The sequence below is a fragment of the Cimex lectularius genome, unplaced genomic scaffold (genome assembly GCF_000648675.2).
Source record: "Cimex lectularius strain Harlan isolate CLEC.00 unplaced genomic scaffold, Clec_2.1 scaffold80, whole genome shotgun sequence".
In the NCBI taxonomy this organism is placed as follows: Eukaryota; Metazoa; Arthropoda; class Insecta; order Hemiptera; family Cimicidae; genus Cimex; species Cimex lectularius.
In genome coordinates this window covers 188,475-207,584 of record NW_019392709.1, presented here as the reverse complement: position 1 = coordinate 207,584, position 19,110 = coordinate 188,475, and the positions used below count along the sequence as shown (strand labels likewise).

General features: G+C 32.6%; 1 protein-coding gene across 3 annotated transcripts in view; it reads left to right on the top strand.

Annotated features, from left to right (window-relative positions):
- LOC106662054 (A disintegrin and metalloproteinase with thrombospondin motifs 9) overlaps positions 1–19,110 on the top strand; it is a 221,703-nt gene that overhangs the window by 116,370 nt on the left and 86,223 nt on the right. For all 3 annotated transcript variants that reach the window (XM_014385869.2, XM_014385876.2, XM_014385861.2), the window contains exon 4: positions 2,788–2,916. In XM_014385869.2, the coding sequence (XP_014241355.1) occupies positions 2,788–2,916 (129 nt within the window). The remainder of the gene's footprint in view (positions 1–2,787; positions 2,917–19,110) is intronic.

Sequence of the window (19,110 nt, the reverse complement as noted above, 5' to 3'; positions counted from 1 at the left end):
TCTCAATAAAGATCGAAACGTAGGAACGGTAAAGACAATGTTTTTCTGAAACCTACATCTCACTAAACCGCATCTCACAATTTCTGAATAATCAATTTATCAAGATGTCCGATAAGACTCGAAATTCTTTGAAAAAAGCTCTTAAATTAGTTTAACATTTCATGTTATGTGATTTCTCTGTGTGGTTGGGGAGTGATGATCCTGTAATTTGGAAGTTCTAGTTCATCCTAATCTGCTACGAATCAGGCGAAATGCAGTCTTGACAGACCCACACAGCCGTCAGGTTAGGCACGCCAAAAAGATGGTTAACGACCCAGATTTCAGGTCCATCCTCAAACTAAGTTTTCATTATATAAATCAAATCAAATACATCAACTTTAGAATACCGAAAAAGTAGCATTCAGGATTTCAATTCAAGGTTGCTCAGGGAGAAACTTAATCCTTTTCAAATCCTTACTCTGCCTAGAAAGTGCTTTACACGAAGGTGATTCAGTTTATCGCCAGTAGAAACCGTTCTTTTTATCATCACTCAACACATTCGGAGCGATTTAGTTTTAGAACTAGTAATCTCGTATAAAACTAATGGCATAGAACTTGTCACTTTTATATTCTAGTTTCACTTTCCTCTCTACAAACTATCCGTTGGGAAATCGTTATCGCACATAACGAAACGTTTTGTTTCTTCAGTAATTAAAAACAGACAGATACAGTTTCTGGAATGATTCACAAACTACAAGTGCGAAAAAAGACAAGTCGTCTTTTAACAAGGTCTAATAAAAGGCAATTTAACCGGCGACCTTTCAAACTGTTTCGCTGCTGAGAAATTCACGTTCTGAATGAACGTTATTTATCGTTTTCCGTCTGACACCTCAGAATTCTTCTAATCCATTAGACGTTTCACATGTCAACCTGTTATAACATTATTTTTGTGTTCTTTAATAGCGATTACTCTTCTCTCAGAATCAACCATGAATTTCGTTATGGATACGACCAATAAATAAATATTTTTAGTATAAGAGGTCCTTGACCAGCAACGAGCAGCACCAACAGCTTTGATTTGAAAAATTTAACGTTAACATTTAGTCCGTGAAAACGAAGAAGTGCTCATGGTGACCATAAATGGAAATAATAAGCTAGATTTAGAGCTAGAAACTCGTCGCCATCAACGTAACTTTGCAAGATCTGAATGAACTTAGGCCTCACAGTCTTCTGGGCAGGAAGGAACGTAATGAAAATCATTTCGAAAGCACATGTCATATGATACTTGATCAAAGATTATAATGTTTTTTTTTCGGAGGATGAACCTCTGTTCGGAACCTCTCCGACACTTAGGTAGAACCGCTCTTAGAACAACCAATCCTTGTCAGTTGAGCACAGCTTGTGAAAAAACGTTTTAGTGACATAACGAACTGTGAGTAGGAACTGTCTTTTAAGGACATTAACAAACTTTTGGCCACACACTTCCCGTTTTAATTTTAATGAAATCTGAATTTAATTTTAATGAAAAATCACAATATCATCTATTACCACACAAACCATATAGTCTAGATCTCCCTCCTTCAGAATTTGCCTATGATGACTCAAGACATACTTAGTTCAATTGGAAAACTGTACAAGTCTGAGGAAGTTCAAAAAGCGGTAGGCGGTTCCAGAAGTCCAAAAAGCAGTAGGCGAGTCCTAAAGAGGTTCCAGAAGTCTAAAAAGCGGTAGGCGAGTCCTAAAGCGGTTCCGGAAGTCCAAAAAGCGGTAGGCGAGTCCTAAAGCGGTTCCAGAAGTCCAAAAAGCGGTAGGCGAGTCCTAAAGAACATGAAATATTTTCAAATGTTCTGAGAGGTTTAGAGTTGCAAAATCGGTAGTCTTGTTTTTGATCAGTTTGTTCTTTGATAATTGTTTAGCTTTCTAATTCCGTTTTAATTTTCAATGAATGTATTTCTTTATAGCCAGTGTTCTTTTTATAAGTTCGTAAAAGGTGACAAAAAATATTTCGCTGTCTTGTTTGTATGTATTTAGTCTTGTTTTTTCATTGTTCTTTTTTCTATTTAATTCATATAATGTCTTGTGTTCATAAAGGTCAAAAATGATAGACATAAGAACAAGGTTTGGATTCACAAATGTGTATCATAGCATATGAAACTTTTTGGGTTCAAGAATGTGTTTCCATGACTGAGGAAACATTTCGGAGTTCAAGAACGTGTTCCTATTTCAGAAGAAACTTTCTGGGCTCATAAATGTGTTTCCATATTAGAGGAAATTTTTGGGGTTCATGAACCCGTAAGAGCGGACACCTTTTCGTATTTACAAATACAACAAAAGGCATTTAACATGAAAAAATCACAGTATACAGAGATCAACTGCAGCTTACATACATCTCTTACCATATGAGATATAAGATATACGAATTAACAACAAAACGAACCGATTATCACATCCGTCATCGTTAATCCGTCAAAGGGCTTTCTGTTACCTCCAAACTTCTCAGATCAAGGAAACAGGGACCAAAATTCCATCACTGAAGTTTGCAAGAAGCCAGTCCTAACGACACCCGCTTGACGGAAGAAAACATCGAGAATAAGCAAAACGATCAAACTCCGAATTTTATTTTACATTTTTTGTTGAAAAACTGGCATTTTTGTTCAATTTTTTGTGTTATCTGTATTTTACATCAAGAGGTGGGGAAAATTTTAGTAATAGAGATTGGGAATTTTGACTGTTCATGTTATTGAAACAAAACTGATAAATTATTTATTATTAATGATAAATAATTCAGAAATTTATTGTTTTTGGCAGGTGCTGCACGTCTGGGAAAACGTCACAGTGGTGGAAGAGCCGAAACTGCGGCCAGAAGGCTGTTTTTACTCGGGGCGCGTGAAAGACGACCCCAACTCCCTAGTCACCGTCAACCTCTGCCACGGGATGGTGAGTCAACTTGTTTTTTCTAATCCACCTGAAAACAAACCGGCCAGACCAAACACGACAAGAAAACGGTAGCAACACACAAACAGGTAACTCGGACTATCGGGACCGTCGATAAATCAGATAAAGCCACCAGAGGCGGTCGCCCACGGGAAAATGGAGTAGAGAACGATAGGAAGCCTGATAAAAAAGATCTTGGCCACACACGTCGACTCCATTAACACCGAGAAGTCTCATTCATACTCGTTTTTAATAAATGCACATTGTAACTATTCCCTGATGTAATTTGTTACTGTGAAGTTCATTACTTTCCTTGTCTTAATCAGCTGCAAACATCTGTTTCACCTGCAGATTGCAGAATTTAAATCACTCTTACAAACCCACTTCTGAAGATAGATCGAAGCCTTTAAGCGGGAAACACATTTACTCGGTGCGATGCTACCCAATGCTACCCGACGCCTTGTCACTTTTGGTAGGGTGTGCACATCTATGCGACGTCAAGCGCACACGTAAATGGATTAATACATTACAGCGTGTATCACAATAATTACTCTCACAATCGCAACGCCTCTTATGCTCTTATTGCATGCATTTTTATGAGCACAACCATGAAATCAATTGTTTTAAATAGTGTTATTCCGGTGTTTTGATAAATTTTCTTCTTAACCATCATAACTAAATAATTTGTATTAAAACAAATGAATTTTTGATCTCGTTTAATTTGATCTATATTAAAATAAGAACATTGTAATTAATGTAACGACGAAATTACAGGCAGATAGTTTGAAATAAACTACAAAAAATATGAGTGTCCTGTTCTGACGCTACTCGACGAAAACTGTAATTTTATGAGCAAAACCATGAAATAAATTGTTAGTTAAATTTTATGAGCAAAACCGTGTATTAAATTGTTAGTTAAATTCATAATATCAAAAAATGGTATTCCCGTGTTTTGATAAATTTTCTTCTTAAGCATCATAATTAAATAATTTCTATTCAAACTAATGAATTTTTGATCTCGTTTAATTTGATTTATATTAAAATAAGAATGTAATTAATATAACGACCGAATTACATGTATATAGTTTGAAATAAACTGCAAAAAATTTGAGTGTCCTGTTCTGACGCTACTCGACGAAAACGGTATAATTTTTATGAGCAAAAGCATGTAATAAATTGTTAGTTTAATTCATTATGTTAAAAAATGGTATTCCGGTGTTTTGATAAATTTTCTTCCTAACTATCATAATTAAATAATTTTTATTCAAACTAATGAATTTTTGATCTCGCTTATTTTGATTTATATTAAAATAAGAACGTTGTATTTAATATAACGACAAAATTACATGCAAATAGTTTGAAATAAACGAAAAAAAATGAGCGTCCTGTTCTGACGCTACTCGAAGAAAACGGTATAATTTTTATGTGCAAAACCATGAAATAAATTGTTAGATAAATTTTATGAGCAAAACTGTGTAATTAATTGTTAGTTAAATTGATTATATCAAAAAAATGGCATTCCGGTGTTTTGATAAATTTTCTTCCTATCATAATTAAATAATTTTTATAAAACTCATGAATTTTTTATCTCGTTTCATTTGATATATTTGATAAGAATGTTTAATTAATATAACGATAAAATTACGTACAAATAGTTTGAAATAAACTACAAAAAATATGAGTGTTCTGTTCTGACGCTACTCGACGAAAACGGTGTAATTTTATGAGCAAAACCATGAAATAAATGGTTAGTTAAATTTTATGAGCAAAACCATGAAATAAATTGTTACTTAATTTTATGAGAAAAACCATGAAATAAACTTTTAGTTAAATTTTATGATCAAAACCATGAAATAAATGTTAGTTAAATTTTATGACCAACACCATGAAATAAATTGTTAGTTAAATTGTATGAACAAAACCATGAGATAAATTGTTAGTTAAATTTTATGACCAATACCATGAAATAAATTGTTTGTTAAATCCATTATATCAAAAAATGGTATCCGGTGTATTTATATATTTATATTAAACTAAGTAAGTTGTAATTAATATAACGGCAATAATACATGTAGTTCGAATAAAAATATGAATGTCCGGTTATATTGTCTTCGACTGTACTCGATGCGACCCGACGAAAATCTGGACAGTGGGGATCGCGTAGCGTAGAGTAGGGTAGCGTAGCATAACATCGGGTACGTGTGCACGGAGTTTGTATTTGCGTCGGGTAGCGACGCATAGCGTTGCATCGGGTTGCAGCGATGATAGGGAGACTAAAAAATTATGTACGTATCTTATTAAAAAATTAAATTTGTTTTATCAACACTCTGTCTTGTTAATTAAGATTTTAAACGGATGTAATATAATTCTTGAATATTTCAATTATTAAAACTTGATGTCTCTTGTAGCCGGTTCTTCGAATATCTCGATTTAGTATCAGTTTACAGAGAGACGACCACAAAATGACGGTTGAAAAGAGAATAAATTTGCAAAATCTCTTTTCAAGGGCGTATTAATTGTATTGACAGCAATTTAACTTTTTGCCAGATCCTTTCCATACGGGTTCTCTGATACAGAAATAGACTTTTTTTAAACTTGGACAAGTGTTGAGGAATCTCTTCTGGGTGAGCGCAGACTATTTGTAAACCGCTTTCACTCAAAGCTTATTGTAGATCCTTTCGGGCTTTTTCACCGTCACATCCATTGATGACGTTAATATATTTCTTTAATATGTAAAAGTTGTGAATTTTATTCTCCAATAAGCGGCCCGATGGACATTCAACCGAAAATAGATCCGTCCTTGACATAGATAAACAGAAACGTGCGTATTGAGATGGGGAGATTGAATAGTGTGTGCTTTACCAATAAACATGGGGCCAACACACGACCTAACGGCTATGTAACACGGTCATAGGAGTCACAACATGGCCTATTGTCTGAAAGGAAGGACGGAATGGGTTCGTCGTACTCCCTTTTCGTCTCATATTCCAACTTTAGTACACTATTGGAAAGTTGCCATTTTAAAATCCCATACTAATTTCGTCTTCGCTGGTTTTCGTTATGTATTTCCGTTTTGTGGTAAACTTGTTAGGATATTTTGGAAAAGAAATGGGCAGAAAATCTAGAACCGACTCATACGTTATCACTCTATATATAAATTGACAGCTTTTATTTTACATTTATTTCACTGTCTAAAATTACTATTTAAATTTATTATATCTCAAAAGAAATACTGCCTATAAACTCTGCTGGTTATATTTATTATTGTATCTATTTATTTATTTTTTTTAGTTTTAATATTTCCGAACGACAAGGTTTCTTTCTGTTTGGCTATGTGTTTGTAAGAAAAAAATATTAACGACACTTGCTACTCAAACTAATCATCTGTAATTTATATTGAATGAAATGAAACAACGTTTTGCGGTATTTTAAAGGTCTAAATCAACAAGGAGATGTAACAAAATATTTCGCAATTTTTTTTAGAATAATTAAACAACAGAAAATGAGCGGAATGAAAAGCTGTTGTAACAGAAGCTTCGACAAGATCTTTAATATACTTTCCTAAATTTCAGAATTATTTTTTTAAATAATAAATCTCAATAAATAATCAATTTCTCACAATATAAAAAACACACATATTCGGTATTTTAAACAATAAAAAACAATGAACTATTAAATTCACCTCAGATGTATTGGAAGGGGAAGTTCTATGTTCTATATTACTCTCTATCTTTGTGCCAAGCTTTGAGATTTTCTAGAAAATAGATGCCGGAAATGACTCAACAGCGGCGACATATCAAAATGAATACATAAACAATATAAAAACGGAAAAAACAAAACACTTGTAAGGTCATCTTAGGTGTGTTGCAAGAGGAGGTTCTATCTCCCATAAAATTCTCCATATTTGTGTCAGACTTTGGCGATTTTCTGAAAACTAAATGTAGGAAATGGCAATATTGACGAAATATCAAAATTAATAAATAAACAATAGAAAAAGAGCGGAAAAACAAAACTCTTTTAGTCATCCTAGGTGTGTTGCAAGGGGAAGTTCTATCTCCCATAATATTCTCCATATTCGTGTCAGACTTTGGCGATTTTGTGGGAAAAATGTAGGAAATGACTCAACATTGGCAAAATATCAAAATGAATACATGAACAATATAAAAAGAATGTTAAAAACAAAACTCTTTTAAAGTCCATATTGGACGATTTTCTGGAAAACAGATAAATATAAAACGGGTTAATATTAATGGGCACATGGAAATAATATCATTATTTTAATTGAGAATCCAAAATTGATTTGCAAAAAGATTCCATTTCTAGATCAATACTGCGAACTCAACAAAATTACGAAAATAGAACAAAAATAAAGGTTTTGTAAGAAAAAAAAGGTCACCTAGAAATAAAAATGATTAAATAAAGAAATTTGTCTATTTTAGGCCAAAATTAATCTACATCTGATCTATCACTTGAGCATGTGAAATGCTCTTTATCTAAATGAAAAACAAATTTATTATATTCAATGTATATTCAGTTTTATAAAATATATATTTTTATAATGCAAAGTGGGTTTCAAATTGTGAAAAAGCAATAAAACCAAAAAAAGGACTTCATTTCACATCATCTAATACTTCAAAGACAAAGTAAATGAATTGAAAGTGTATTTTTTATATATAACTTTATTTGTTAGCACATATTTTATTTAAATCATTAAAGCACCTTTATCCTTTAAAGAGAAATAGGTGAAGTAAGTTGAGATTTTCATAGAGGCTTCAATTAAGTTATTATTTGGTTGTTTAAATTGTTGGCTTGGTTGTACAAGTTAAAAAGGGTTAGAATAAAATTGTTCACTCTTGACTTACGAAACAATTTATTTCACGGCCTAATGAATAAATTTATAATAAAATTGTACTCAAAGCAGTGAGATTTTTAATGGATTTATGTTTTTTGTAGAGACAATTGAAATAAGAACTCAATATGTTCAATTCAATCCCTTCAAATTTTGATAATAATTAAATTCACGGGAAAAGGAAAAATACATATTGCCAATTTTTTGTACAACAAAAAACGAAAAAAATTAGTTTGGTTTTTGTATTGATCCTATTATATATTTATTTATTCCTTATGGTAGGTTATAAAAAATAAATTGAGTACATTTAAAGTATATTTCTCCCAGAATAGTTTTTTTATAATATTAATATTTTCAATAACCAAAACGATGTAATTTATATGTTATTTGTTTTTATTGTACTTTTATGGATGAGAGAAGGAAAAATGATAGTGGTGGCCGGTTGGAAAAAGAGTAATCAACTTCGCCCGGGAGCTAAACACGATAAACTTAGGTGCCGAAACAAACCAGATACGGCGAGATTGTGTTGTTTTGTCGGACAGCTACCGCTAAACACAGATTCAAAAAATCACTTTGCTTACAATTCACTCTAGGCGCCTGTTTTAAAACGAAAATAATTTAGAATTTGGGATTTAAAAAAAAAAAACTTTAAGTCACATAAATATACGCACATGAAACGGTACACGTTTCTACTGGTGTGTGTGAATGAACGACGAAACTGTAAAATTTTATCGCATTTTCGCAAATTTTCAAGGTCATTTATTTGTTCAAAGACAGCCCAGAAAGGGTTCACTTTTCGGTATTTCTCAAAATCTATTTTTCGATTGCAACCGTTCTTTTTCTTTAATTTTTCTTACGATATCACAAATTCATAGATAGGGATTTCCAAAAATAGTGAATTTTTAAGGTTTGGTAAACAAAATTGTATCCCTTTTGTATAAAAATAAATGTATTTCTTCGTTTTTCTCTATGTAACGAACAGTTTTGGAGAGAGACGTTCTGAAGAGTGAAAAAATAAAACTTTTCAAGATCTGGCGGTGATGTGCCAATTTTTTATGGACTAATTCTGCCGGCAATTAAAAAAATACAAGCCAGATCTTAAAAAGTTGAACTTTTTCACCCTTCAGAACATTTTTCTTCAAAATTCTTCGTTACATAGAGAAAAACGAAGAAATACATTTATTTTTACACAAAAGGGATAACATTTTGTTTACCAAACGTTAAAAATTCACAATTTTTGCAAATCTCTAGCTATGAATTTGAGATATCTTAAGAAAAAATTTATGAAAAAGATTGGCTGCAATCGACAAAACAGATTTTAAGAAATTGGCAATTAGAAAAATACAAGCCATATCTTGAAAAGTTGAATTTTTTCACCCTTCAGAACATTTTTCTTCAAAATTCTTCTTGAATTTTTGACATTTGGTAAACAAAATTTTATCCCTTTCGTATAAAAATAAATGTATTTCTTCGTTTTTCTCTATGTAACGAACAGTTTTGGAGAGAGACGTTCTGAAGAGTGAAAAAATATAACTTTTCAAGATCTGGCGGTAATGTCCCAATTTTTTATGGACTAATTCTGCCGGCACTTAGAAAAATACAAGCCAGATCTTGAAAAGTTGAATTTTTTCACCCTTCAGAACATTTTTCTTCAAAATTCTTCGTTACATAGAGAAAAACGAAGAAATACATTTATTTTTACACAAAAGGGATAAAATTTTGTTTACCAAACGTTAAAAATTCACTATTTTTTGCAAATCACTAGGTATGAATTTGTAATATCTTGAGAAAAATTGAAGAAAAATAACGGTTTTAATAGACAAAATGGATTTTGAGAATTACCGAAAAGTGACATCTTTCTGGGCTCTCTTTGAGCAAATAAATGACCATGGGAAAAAAAGGTTTAGTTTATAGTTTTGAAAATATAAAAAAAAAATTTCATCGGCCAAATAAATAGAGACAGGCATAATTGTACAGGAAATTTAACTACCTATTGAAAGTTCATTAGATCATCTTGGTAAAAAGACCGTTCCTCTTCGGATTTATTTGCGTGTATTATGTAATATAATTTATAATAAAAACTATTGTTTCTATAAATAGTTTACAGCCTTTGTTATTACAAGAGTTAGTTATATATGAGAGTCAATTGGCATCCTTTTAGCACATTAATTTGAGAAAATGTTAAAAATCTTCAAATAAGGATCATTAGTAGAATTTGTTGGATCAAGTTATCTCGACGGTTCAAAATGCTCTAAAAATAGCCAATCGAGTATAATATTTATAGTACGTGTCCAAAGCAGGGAGTACTTAATCCTTAGGGAAGTGCGATATTTGTCTCCGTTTTATCAACAAGGGATCGTATTGTATATTAGATATGCACCAGCTGAAAACGAACGCTGATCGCCAGTCTATTTATAAAATGCAATAACGGACTGGTTTTACATAACTTGGGGGTTGCCACGTTTTATCTTGAACCGAACGGCGCCTGGAAACTGCAACCAGTACAGTCCTTCTAAGTTCATAACTTTTTTCCTAAAAAAATTATCAGCCTTTTTAAAAACCCATTTTACATAACGTTTCACCCTTTCAAGAAGTACAAATTTAGTCATTATGAACCAGAACCTTTCCTATTTTAATTTTTACATAAAAATGGCAAAGAAACATGTTTCAAACCACAAAAATCGCTTTATTTTGGTCTGCTTATCCTCTCTAAGACAAATTTTGGCTTCTCGCCATCTTCACTGTTGGGTTTTTATTCTATTCTATCCCTTGATGTATTCCTCATTAGTCATTATTCCTCAAAATTGTTGTGAAATAAATTTACATCATTAAAGAAGATGACGTGAAGCCGAAACTACAGGCTAAATAAAGCCACGATTTACTAAAAGTTTGTAATGTACAAAGTAATGTTAAGCATATCTTTAATTTCTTTAATAAGGGATTGATCGGCTTTGTTCGCAAATTCTTGACGTCATTTGGTCAATGTGTTTTCTATCTTTCAAACCCAATAGCATTTCGTAGATTATTCCTCGCCCACCTACCATTTTCCATCCTGTAGTTTGGTCTTTTGGGTCATTTTGGTCTGTCTTGCTGGATTGGTCAGTGGTGATAGACTAACTCAGAAAGGATTTGTTACAACCAAACTAAAGTTCACTTTGCTAACTTCGAAAAGAAATCTCTCTATTTTCTATTAAGACTGGAAGGATGGGCGTAACGAGTCTTTTTACTATTTTAATAAACTGTTAAGTATGAATTTTTAGACTTGTCTTGTACATTGTAATTTTGCATCAGGCCGGAATGACGGAAATACGTGTAGCAATTTGCCCGGTTTAGGGATCGCGGTGACCTCTGCGACCTTACAAATCAGCAATACTACTTTCAGTTTAAAATATGTGTTGATTCAGAGAAGTCAGTTGTTCTGTTGCTTCCTTACAAAGTTGTTTATTGACATATCCAGTAATTTTAAACATATTCTTAACAACCTTTTTTCTTTTTTAATGGAGGGGGTATCATTATTGTGGACAATTTTTTGGTACAGGTTATCATTATCCTCCAATAATTTTAGCCCAATTTTTATTTTACAATGATTATTTTGGTATTTTCCAGCCATTTTGGTTGTTCTAGCCTCCGTAAATTGGCCACTGGAGACAGAACGCCAAAATAATCGAAAACGGCCGAACTACAGACTGAAAAATCTCAAAGGAAGCGTGAAATAGCCAATAAAATTGTACAGGAAAAAATAGTATTGTTTTTATTTCGTAGTTTATTTTCAAAATAAATTGCGCTATCGGTCTTTGTTCCCTAGAATGAGAATGTTTTCCTGTTCGGAACCGGAGAATATTAGTAAAGGTCGTAGTGCATCCTTGAAAAGACAAAATTATGAATGCAAATAAGTGTTTTGGGCATTTCGAGTTGTGAGCAGAACAAACAAGCTTCTGGAAACTTCATTTCTTTCTCTTTTTTTTATAGAAATATATTTCTCAAAAAGTATTTGAATATAAATCGTTCTACTTTTCTCCCAGTCCATATCTTGACCAGATCTTGTGAAATATCACTTATGAAAACACTATTCTGCTTATTATCCTGCCGGTTAAAAAAAATCTCATCTATAATTTTTAACTTTGTGAGATTTTTTATATAGTATTTTTACCACCCCCTTAAATTATATGGGCAGAAAAACTTTATTTCCTTCTGCAAATATAAAAGATTTCATAAACCTGTTGATTACTTTTTTCGCCAAAGCAGAGGTTATGTCAACCCCTACCTGTGGTGTTTTTGAAAAAAAAAAAAGCCCATTTGTAAGTATATATTCGAATGCAGAGCCGCTGGATTCGAACCCGGGACCTTCACCTTACAGTGATGAGCGCCTTATCAACGTTTAAACCGTTGCGGCCATCGATGCCCCTGTTTGATTTCTATTGCCGTAATGTTTATTCCCATGTAAATTTTTAGCTTCTAAAGGATTTATAATGCATGTGTTTTCTTAGTGGCCGGTTGTTTAATACTTTCTTGGATTCATGAGTAGCAGTCAAGAATGGGGTAGTTTAGAAAAACACCTTTTTCATTCTTTTGCCGACGTTTCAACCTTTATTCGGGTCATCTTCAGAGCCTAGGTAAATTACAAACGTATGTTCATTGGAACAAAAACAGATGTAAGTATAAACTTTGAAACCAAGTATTTCATACTAACATAAAGTGTGGTGCTGTTCTTGTGGTGTCAAAATTTCACATAATTGACTACCACCAATATGACACCACAAGAACAGCACCACACTTTATGTTAGTATGAAATACTTGGCTTCAAAGTTTATATTTACATCTGTATTGTATTTTTCCAATCAACGTATGTTTCGTAATTCACCCAAGCTCTAAAGATGACCCGAATAAAAGACGAAACATCGGCAAAAAAAATGAAAAAGGTGTTATTCTGAACTACCTCATTCTTGACCACTACTCACTAATCCGACAAATTAATAATATTACAATTAATTCATAATTGAAATATATAAAGATCGATTTAATATTTTAAAAAATTATTCCTTGTATCAAATATCTTCAAGGAGAAAAGCAGACGGAGAAGTTAAAAATTGAGATTAAGTTCTAAGTTCCAACGAAGTGCAGACAGACAGTCAGCCACCGAGAAGTACAAAGACATTGTTTGTTCAAAGTGCGCCCGTCGAAGGCGGTCGACCACGAGATGACACCGATTTACATTGAAAGGACCCATCGGAATGGGGTCGTGTTTTAATGAATGTCAAACAGAAATTGCTGAGCCGCAAGGACGTCGATTTGCAAATCTTCCTTGTTTGGAATTCATTCTGAGAAGGCGATGGAGGCGACATGGGAGCGTTCGAGAACCCTTTTTTGGCCCCGTGGTATCCCACCGACCCAGTCGTTCCCACACACTATTGTTTATACCCGATCGAGAGGTTCACGGAACTTACGGAATGGACGACATTTTAATTGTTCGACGCAAGCATTGAATGAAATCTTTCATTGAATTCACAGGCGTGAAAATAAAAGAACCTCTTCTTGAAATTCCATTTTGACCCACCTAACCCTCATTTGAGACATCACTGATCAATAGAGATATAAAAAATGAAATAATGCAACGATCCTGCGAAGAATCCTGCCCATAAGATTTATTATTTTCACAACAATTTCCGCTGTAAGTACCAAATAGAATGTACTTAGTACATTACACAACAGCTGAATTTTTCAGCCATATTTGAAAAAAGTCTTAAAACTGACAAACATAAGAGATCTAACAAAACACCAGAACTCAAATGTTCCCTGTTGAAGCCGTGAAGATTGAAAAAAAACTGCAAAACCTTCCGGTCAGAAAGGCAAATTGAGAGATCAAGGTCTGCGAGGTGATGTGCCAATGGTTTCAGATCATTCTGGTCTTTCTGTCCTTGCTGTATTTTCATCATTTTCTAACACAGATTGAACAAAAAACACAGAAAACTATTGGGAGTTGAAGTACGTCTAGAAAATAATTATCATTGGAATGAAGTCAAAGTTTAAAATGTTGAACCACTAGTGTGATTGTTTCCAATACTGGTCTGTCTGTTCTTACTGAGTTTGCCTGTCGTTTCGACACAGCGAGGTTTGACAGACCAAAATGACCGGAAAAGACTAAAATGCAAAATGAAAAATGTCAAAAGGGCGAGGAAAACTCCACAAAGTATTATTGGGATTTGAATCCCAACTAGAACACACATTAAAAACAAATGAAGTCAACTTGAATCAAGAATTTGACCAGAATAATGATCAATGCCCAAGAAATAATTAATAATAATAAAGATATGTTACATTACTAAGCATTTTCTAAAAAAACTTCATAAGAAAACGATAATAAACTGAATCGTCAATACGTATTTTCAGTCGTTACGGCTTCACGCAATTGTCATTACTGAAATTGTATTTTTATTTTAACCCGATTCCCCAAGGCCTCACAAGAAAGGAGTGAAAACCTCACAAAAGTGAAAGAAAGAGACAACAGTGAAAATGGCGAGAAGCCAAATCTCTTCTTACAGGTTAAAACAGCGAGAACCAAAATGATCAGAAACGACAAAACTACAGTACTTTTTGTGGCTTCGAAACTTTTTACTTTTATAAAATTTATATAAAAATTCAGATAATAGAGACTCTGTCTTGTAATGACTTAGTATTTCAAGAAAGGGGAAATTTTCACACAAGTTTTTAACAAGGCTGTTCATCTTTTTAGAAAAAAACAACGATAAACTTAGAATTGATGGGATACCTGTTGTACTTCCCAGATGCCGTTCGATTCCACATAAAAGAATAATTGGACAATAAAAATTATAAATCTCAACTTCTCCAAAGAAATTATTATGGGGTATTGAGGAAAATAATAATGCTAAGTAAGGTTTTGAAAGTTATCTCAATAAAGCGATTAAATTAATTAAGGTTTTTAGTTGAGAAAAAAGTCATTGTCACAAGCGGGATTCGAACCCACGATCTTCGGCTAGATACGCCGCTGCTCTACCACTTGAGATATCGTGACTCGGGCACTAACTTCCCGTCTCAACCAAAAAATACTTAATATTATTAAGTATTTAAAAGTAGTTAGAATAAAAGTTTATTATAAAATATTACTACAAAAAATGTTTTTTGTATTCAATCAAAATATTTCTACTCACACAGTGTTGAGTGTTGTACTTTGATTGAATATAAAAAATATTTTTTTGCATTGTATAAATTCAGTTTTTTCCACGTCCTAAATGCATTTGTTAAATTTAAACAATGTTTGGAAATCCCAGGCCCTGAAGATGATCTCAATAAAGATCGAAACGTTGGCACGATAAAGAAAATGTTTTTCTAAAACCTTCGTCACACCAGAACGCATCTCACGATCTCCGAATAATCATCGACTTTGAAATTTGTAAAAACAACTAAATTTGTGATCTCGTCGGACAAGGCCTTGGCAAATTTCATATCTTCGTTTAATAATTTTATTTTAAATTGTCAGATTTATTCGTGTAATGTACTAGGTGATGAACTGTAATTTGGGACTTACATTTTGTTATCATTTTGGTCATTTATCGCTGGTTTGTTCTGTCTGACTGTTCGGCATTTCACCAGGTTCAGTAGTTTGTCTGTTTTTGCCAGTTAGCCTTTTGTCCATTTTTCTTTTTAAATTTTACGTGGTTTAAAATAGGATGGCGCACGAAAAGTACAAAAAAGGGATCAATAATATTGTAAAATTATTATATAGTGAAGAGAACCGACAGAAGTAAGAGCTCTGACTTCGTTCTCTTAAAAGTGAAAAAGCTGAAATTTTAGTGTACGTAGTTATTAAAAATCTAAACGTGCTCTGAAGATGTTTGTTCTTCAAGCAGTATTTTAAATTTTTTTAAAATTGTGAGATGATTTCTCCATGGGATCTGAAAAGTGGTGAAAGTTACTCATTGAGCGGTATTGATCTGATAGGAATTTTACTTCTCGTCAAAGTTAGATTTAAAAAAATATTTATTTGTGGGTGTCAATTTTTTTTAAATATATGTACAATTAAGTCATTTAATGGTATGGCAAATCTTTGGTTCAGATTCCATCCATCTGGCGGTGCATGCATAGTTGATCTATTGAATAAATACAATTAGAAATAGGCAAGAATTCTTGCAGATTATGCTTTTATAAGTTAATATCTTTCTCCTAACTGCCTAACTGGTATATTTGCTAAGCATAGCAGTTCCATTTATATAAGAAAAACAATATTTCCCCGCTTACTGTTGGTCCCACACCCAAAACATTTAGTCAAACATATTTCCTTCTAACCAATTGCACAAGGGCCGTGGTAATCTACGCTTTCTAATTACAAGGAAAATGTACAATAAATTTAAAATGTTTACGCGACTTCATGCGTCTCGAACAGCTGTGGTGTATCTAGAAATAAACGAACGACTGAAGTCTGAAGTATATCATCCAAGAAGTTTTCATTTGGCCAACACTAAAATAAATATACTTTAAAAAAAATTTTCATCGAGTTGTAACTCAGTTTTTCTATCGTGAATTATATTAGAATTTTACAATTAAACGGTAAAAACTGTACCAATGTAATTTACTCGCAGGGTTTGATAGTAAAAGAAAGATTATGGATATACCATTGAATAAGGTTTTTTACCTTTTTTGTTGGTTTTTTAGCAAAATTAACCTCTCTGGAAACAAGAGTAACATTGTAAGATTGGCAATGTGCCAGTGCAGACAGTTTAAGGCTAAACTTAAATAACCTCGCGCGTCTGGTCTCCCAACAAGCTTTGATCACCGACCTCTGATCTTATGCAAACATCTTCAAGGGATCCACGCCTTTATTACACCTAAGAGAACAAAACGGAACTTTTCACTTTTCTTTCGGAATAAAACTAATTCGTACGGAAATTTTACAGCAGTATTAATTTACGAAACTTCGCTCGGTTTTTCAAGACTAAATCCGTCCCGGATAATGGGAATCTGTTGGGAAACTTAAGAATTTGTGAGACATTCTGGCCCAGATATCTTCGTATAGGTCTCTTAGGGAGAGGGTTAAGAAAATTATTGATTGTCGAATTAGATCAGCGGATGTATGTGAGATAAAGCCTCGAGTCGACAGACTTTCGTTCCCCCCCCCAAAAAAAAAATTAGTGGGCCAAATTTTATGGTTTAATTTCATACTGGAGTTTTAAAAAAATTATGGCATTGTATATTCATATGAATTTATCTACTTTCCCACGCGCGCGCACACACACACACACACACATTATCAAAAGCCCTACAAAAATACACTGTTCCAAAAAAACTGAAGCGTTTCGAAATTTTGAATTATTTTTAAACCTGATAATGTTTTGGCCATATTTGTTGTTTTACTACTTAAAAATTATTATTAGGAAATCGTGAGATTCGATCTGGTGTGATGTAGGTTTCAGAAAAACATTTTATTTGTCGTGCCAACGTTTCGATCTTTATTGATATCATCTTCAGAGCCTGGGATTTACAAACATTGTTTAAATTTAACAAACACATATAGGATGTGGAAAAAAGTCATTTTATACAATGCAAAAAAAATTTTTTTTGTATTCAATCAAAGTGAACACTTTGAGTAAGTAAAAATACTTTGATTGAATATAAAAAAATTTTTTTTGCATTGTATAAATTCACTTTTTTCCAAATCGTATATGTGTTTGTTAAATTTAAACAATATTTGTAAATTCTAGGCCCTGAAGATGATCTCAATAAAGATCGAAACGTGTGGTGATTAGTGACCGTTAGTAGATGATTATTCGGAAATCGTGAGATGCGGTCTGGTGTGACGTAGGTTTTAGCAAAACATTTTCTTTATCGTGCCAACGTTTCGATCTTTATTGAGATCATCTTCAGAACCTGGGATTTACAAACATATAGGAATAACAAGGCAATAATAAGGATAAACAAATACATATAGGATGTGGAAAAAAGTGGATTTATACAATGCAAAAAAATATTTTTTTTTATTCAACCAAAGTGAACACTTTGAGTGAGTAGAAATACTTTCATTGTATATATATATANTTTTTTTGCTTTGTATTAATTCACTTTTTTGCACATCCTATATTTATTTGTTTATCCTTATTATTGCCTTGTTATTCCTATATGTTTGTAAATCCCAGGCCTTGAAGATGATATCAATAAAGATCGAAACGATCGCACGATAAAGAAAACGTTTTTCTTTATGAATGATGTGGAAAAAAATGAATTTATACAATGCAAAAACATATTTTTATACATTCAATCAAAGTTAACATTTTGAGTGAGTAGAAATACTTTCATTGAATATAATTTTTTTTACATTGTATAAATTCACTTTTTTCCACATCCTAGATGTATTTGTAAAATTTAACCAATGTTTGTAAATCCCAGGCCCTGAAGATGATCTCAATAAATATCGAAACGTTGGCACGATAAAGAAAATGTTTTTCTGAAACCTACGTCACACCAGACCGCATCTCACGATTTCCGAATAATCATCGACAAATTGTCACTAATCACCACACACTAAAAAATTATTTTATAATTAATCGATTGTAAGGCAAAACCGGTTAATTCCTGATACCATTTAAAATATCCCCAAATTAAATCATCAACAAGGCCATTTAATATTTTAAAAAGGCGCTTATTCCCTATTGTGGTGGTGGCAAAAATAAATTTATTACGAAAATGCTTATAATAAACATGTAAATTACCCATGTCATTGCACTCGTTGAGGACTGAATAAGTATTATAACGCTGAAAAGTTTTAAGTTCATAAAAATATCAAAATTTTCATAGTGCGCCACTCTTTTGTGGAGCAGTGTACATAAAATTGCTAATAATATAAAATCAATTGTTTTAGAAAATTCGTTTTCCTAAGCTAACGAAGAAAAATACTTATTTGTACAAATTGGCTATTTGTGTGTATAAGTTCTTGGGATGGCTTTGTTGATTTATACCTGGTTTTATTATCTTTTGAATAAAATATGATTTGTTACTTGGAAAACTACTCATAGAAATGTAATTTACATTTTCGAAGTTTGAGACTTTGTGAAATACGATGGAGTTGAAAGGTTAGTTTTTTATATATAAGAAACTGTTTGCACAACGTTAGTAGGAGCTCTAATAAATATCTGGTAATTTAGTTTACTAGAATATATATTTTTTGGAAAGAGTGAATTAAGTCTAGCATTGTTCATGTTTTACACATTAAAAAAGTTTCGCTTTAGTAGGTTTAAACATCAAATCATCTCCATGCTGCCTGTCTCTTTTTATATTTAACCAAACTCCAAAGGCACTAACAATCACAATGACAAAACCGGGTCATTTGCCAAGCGGCACGT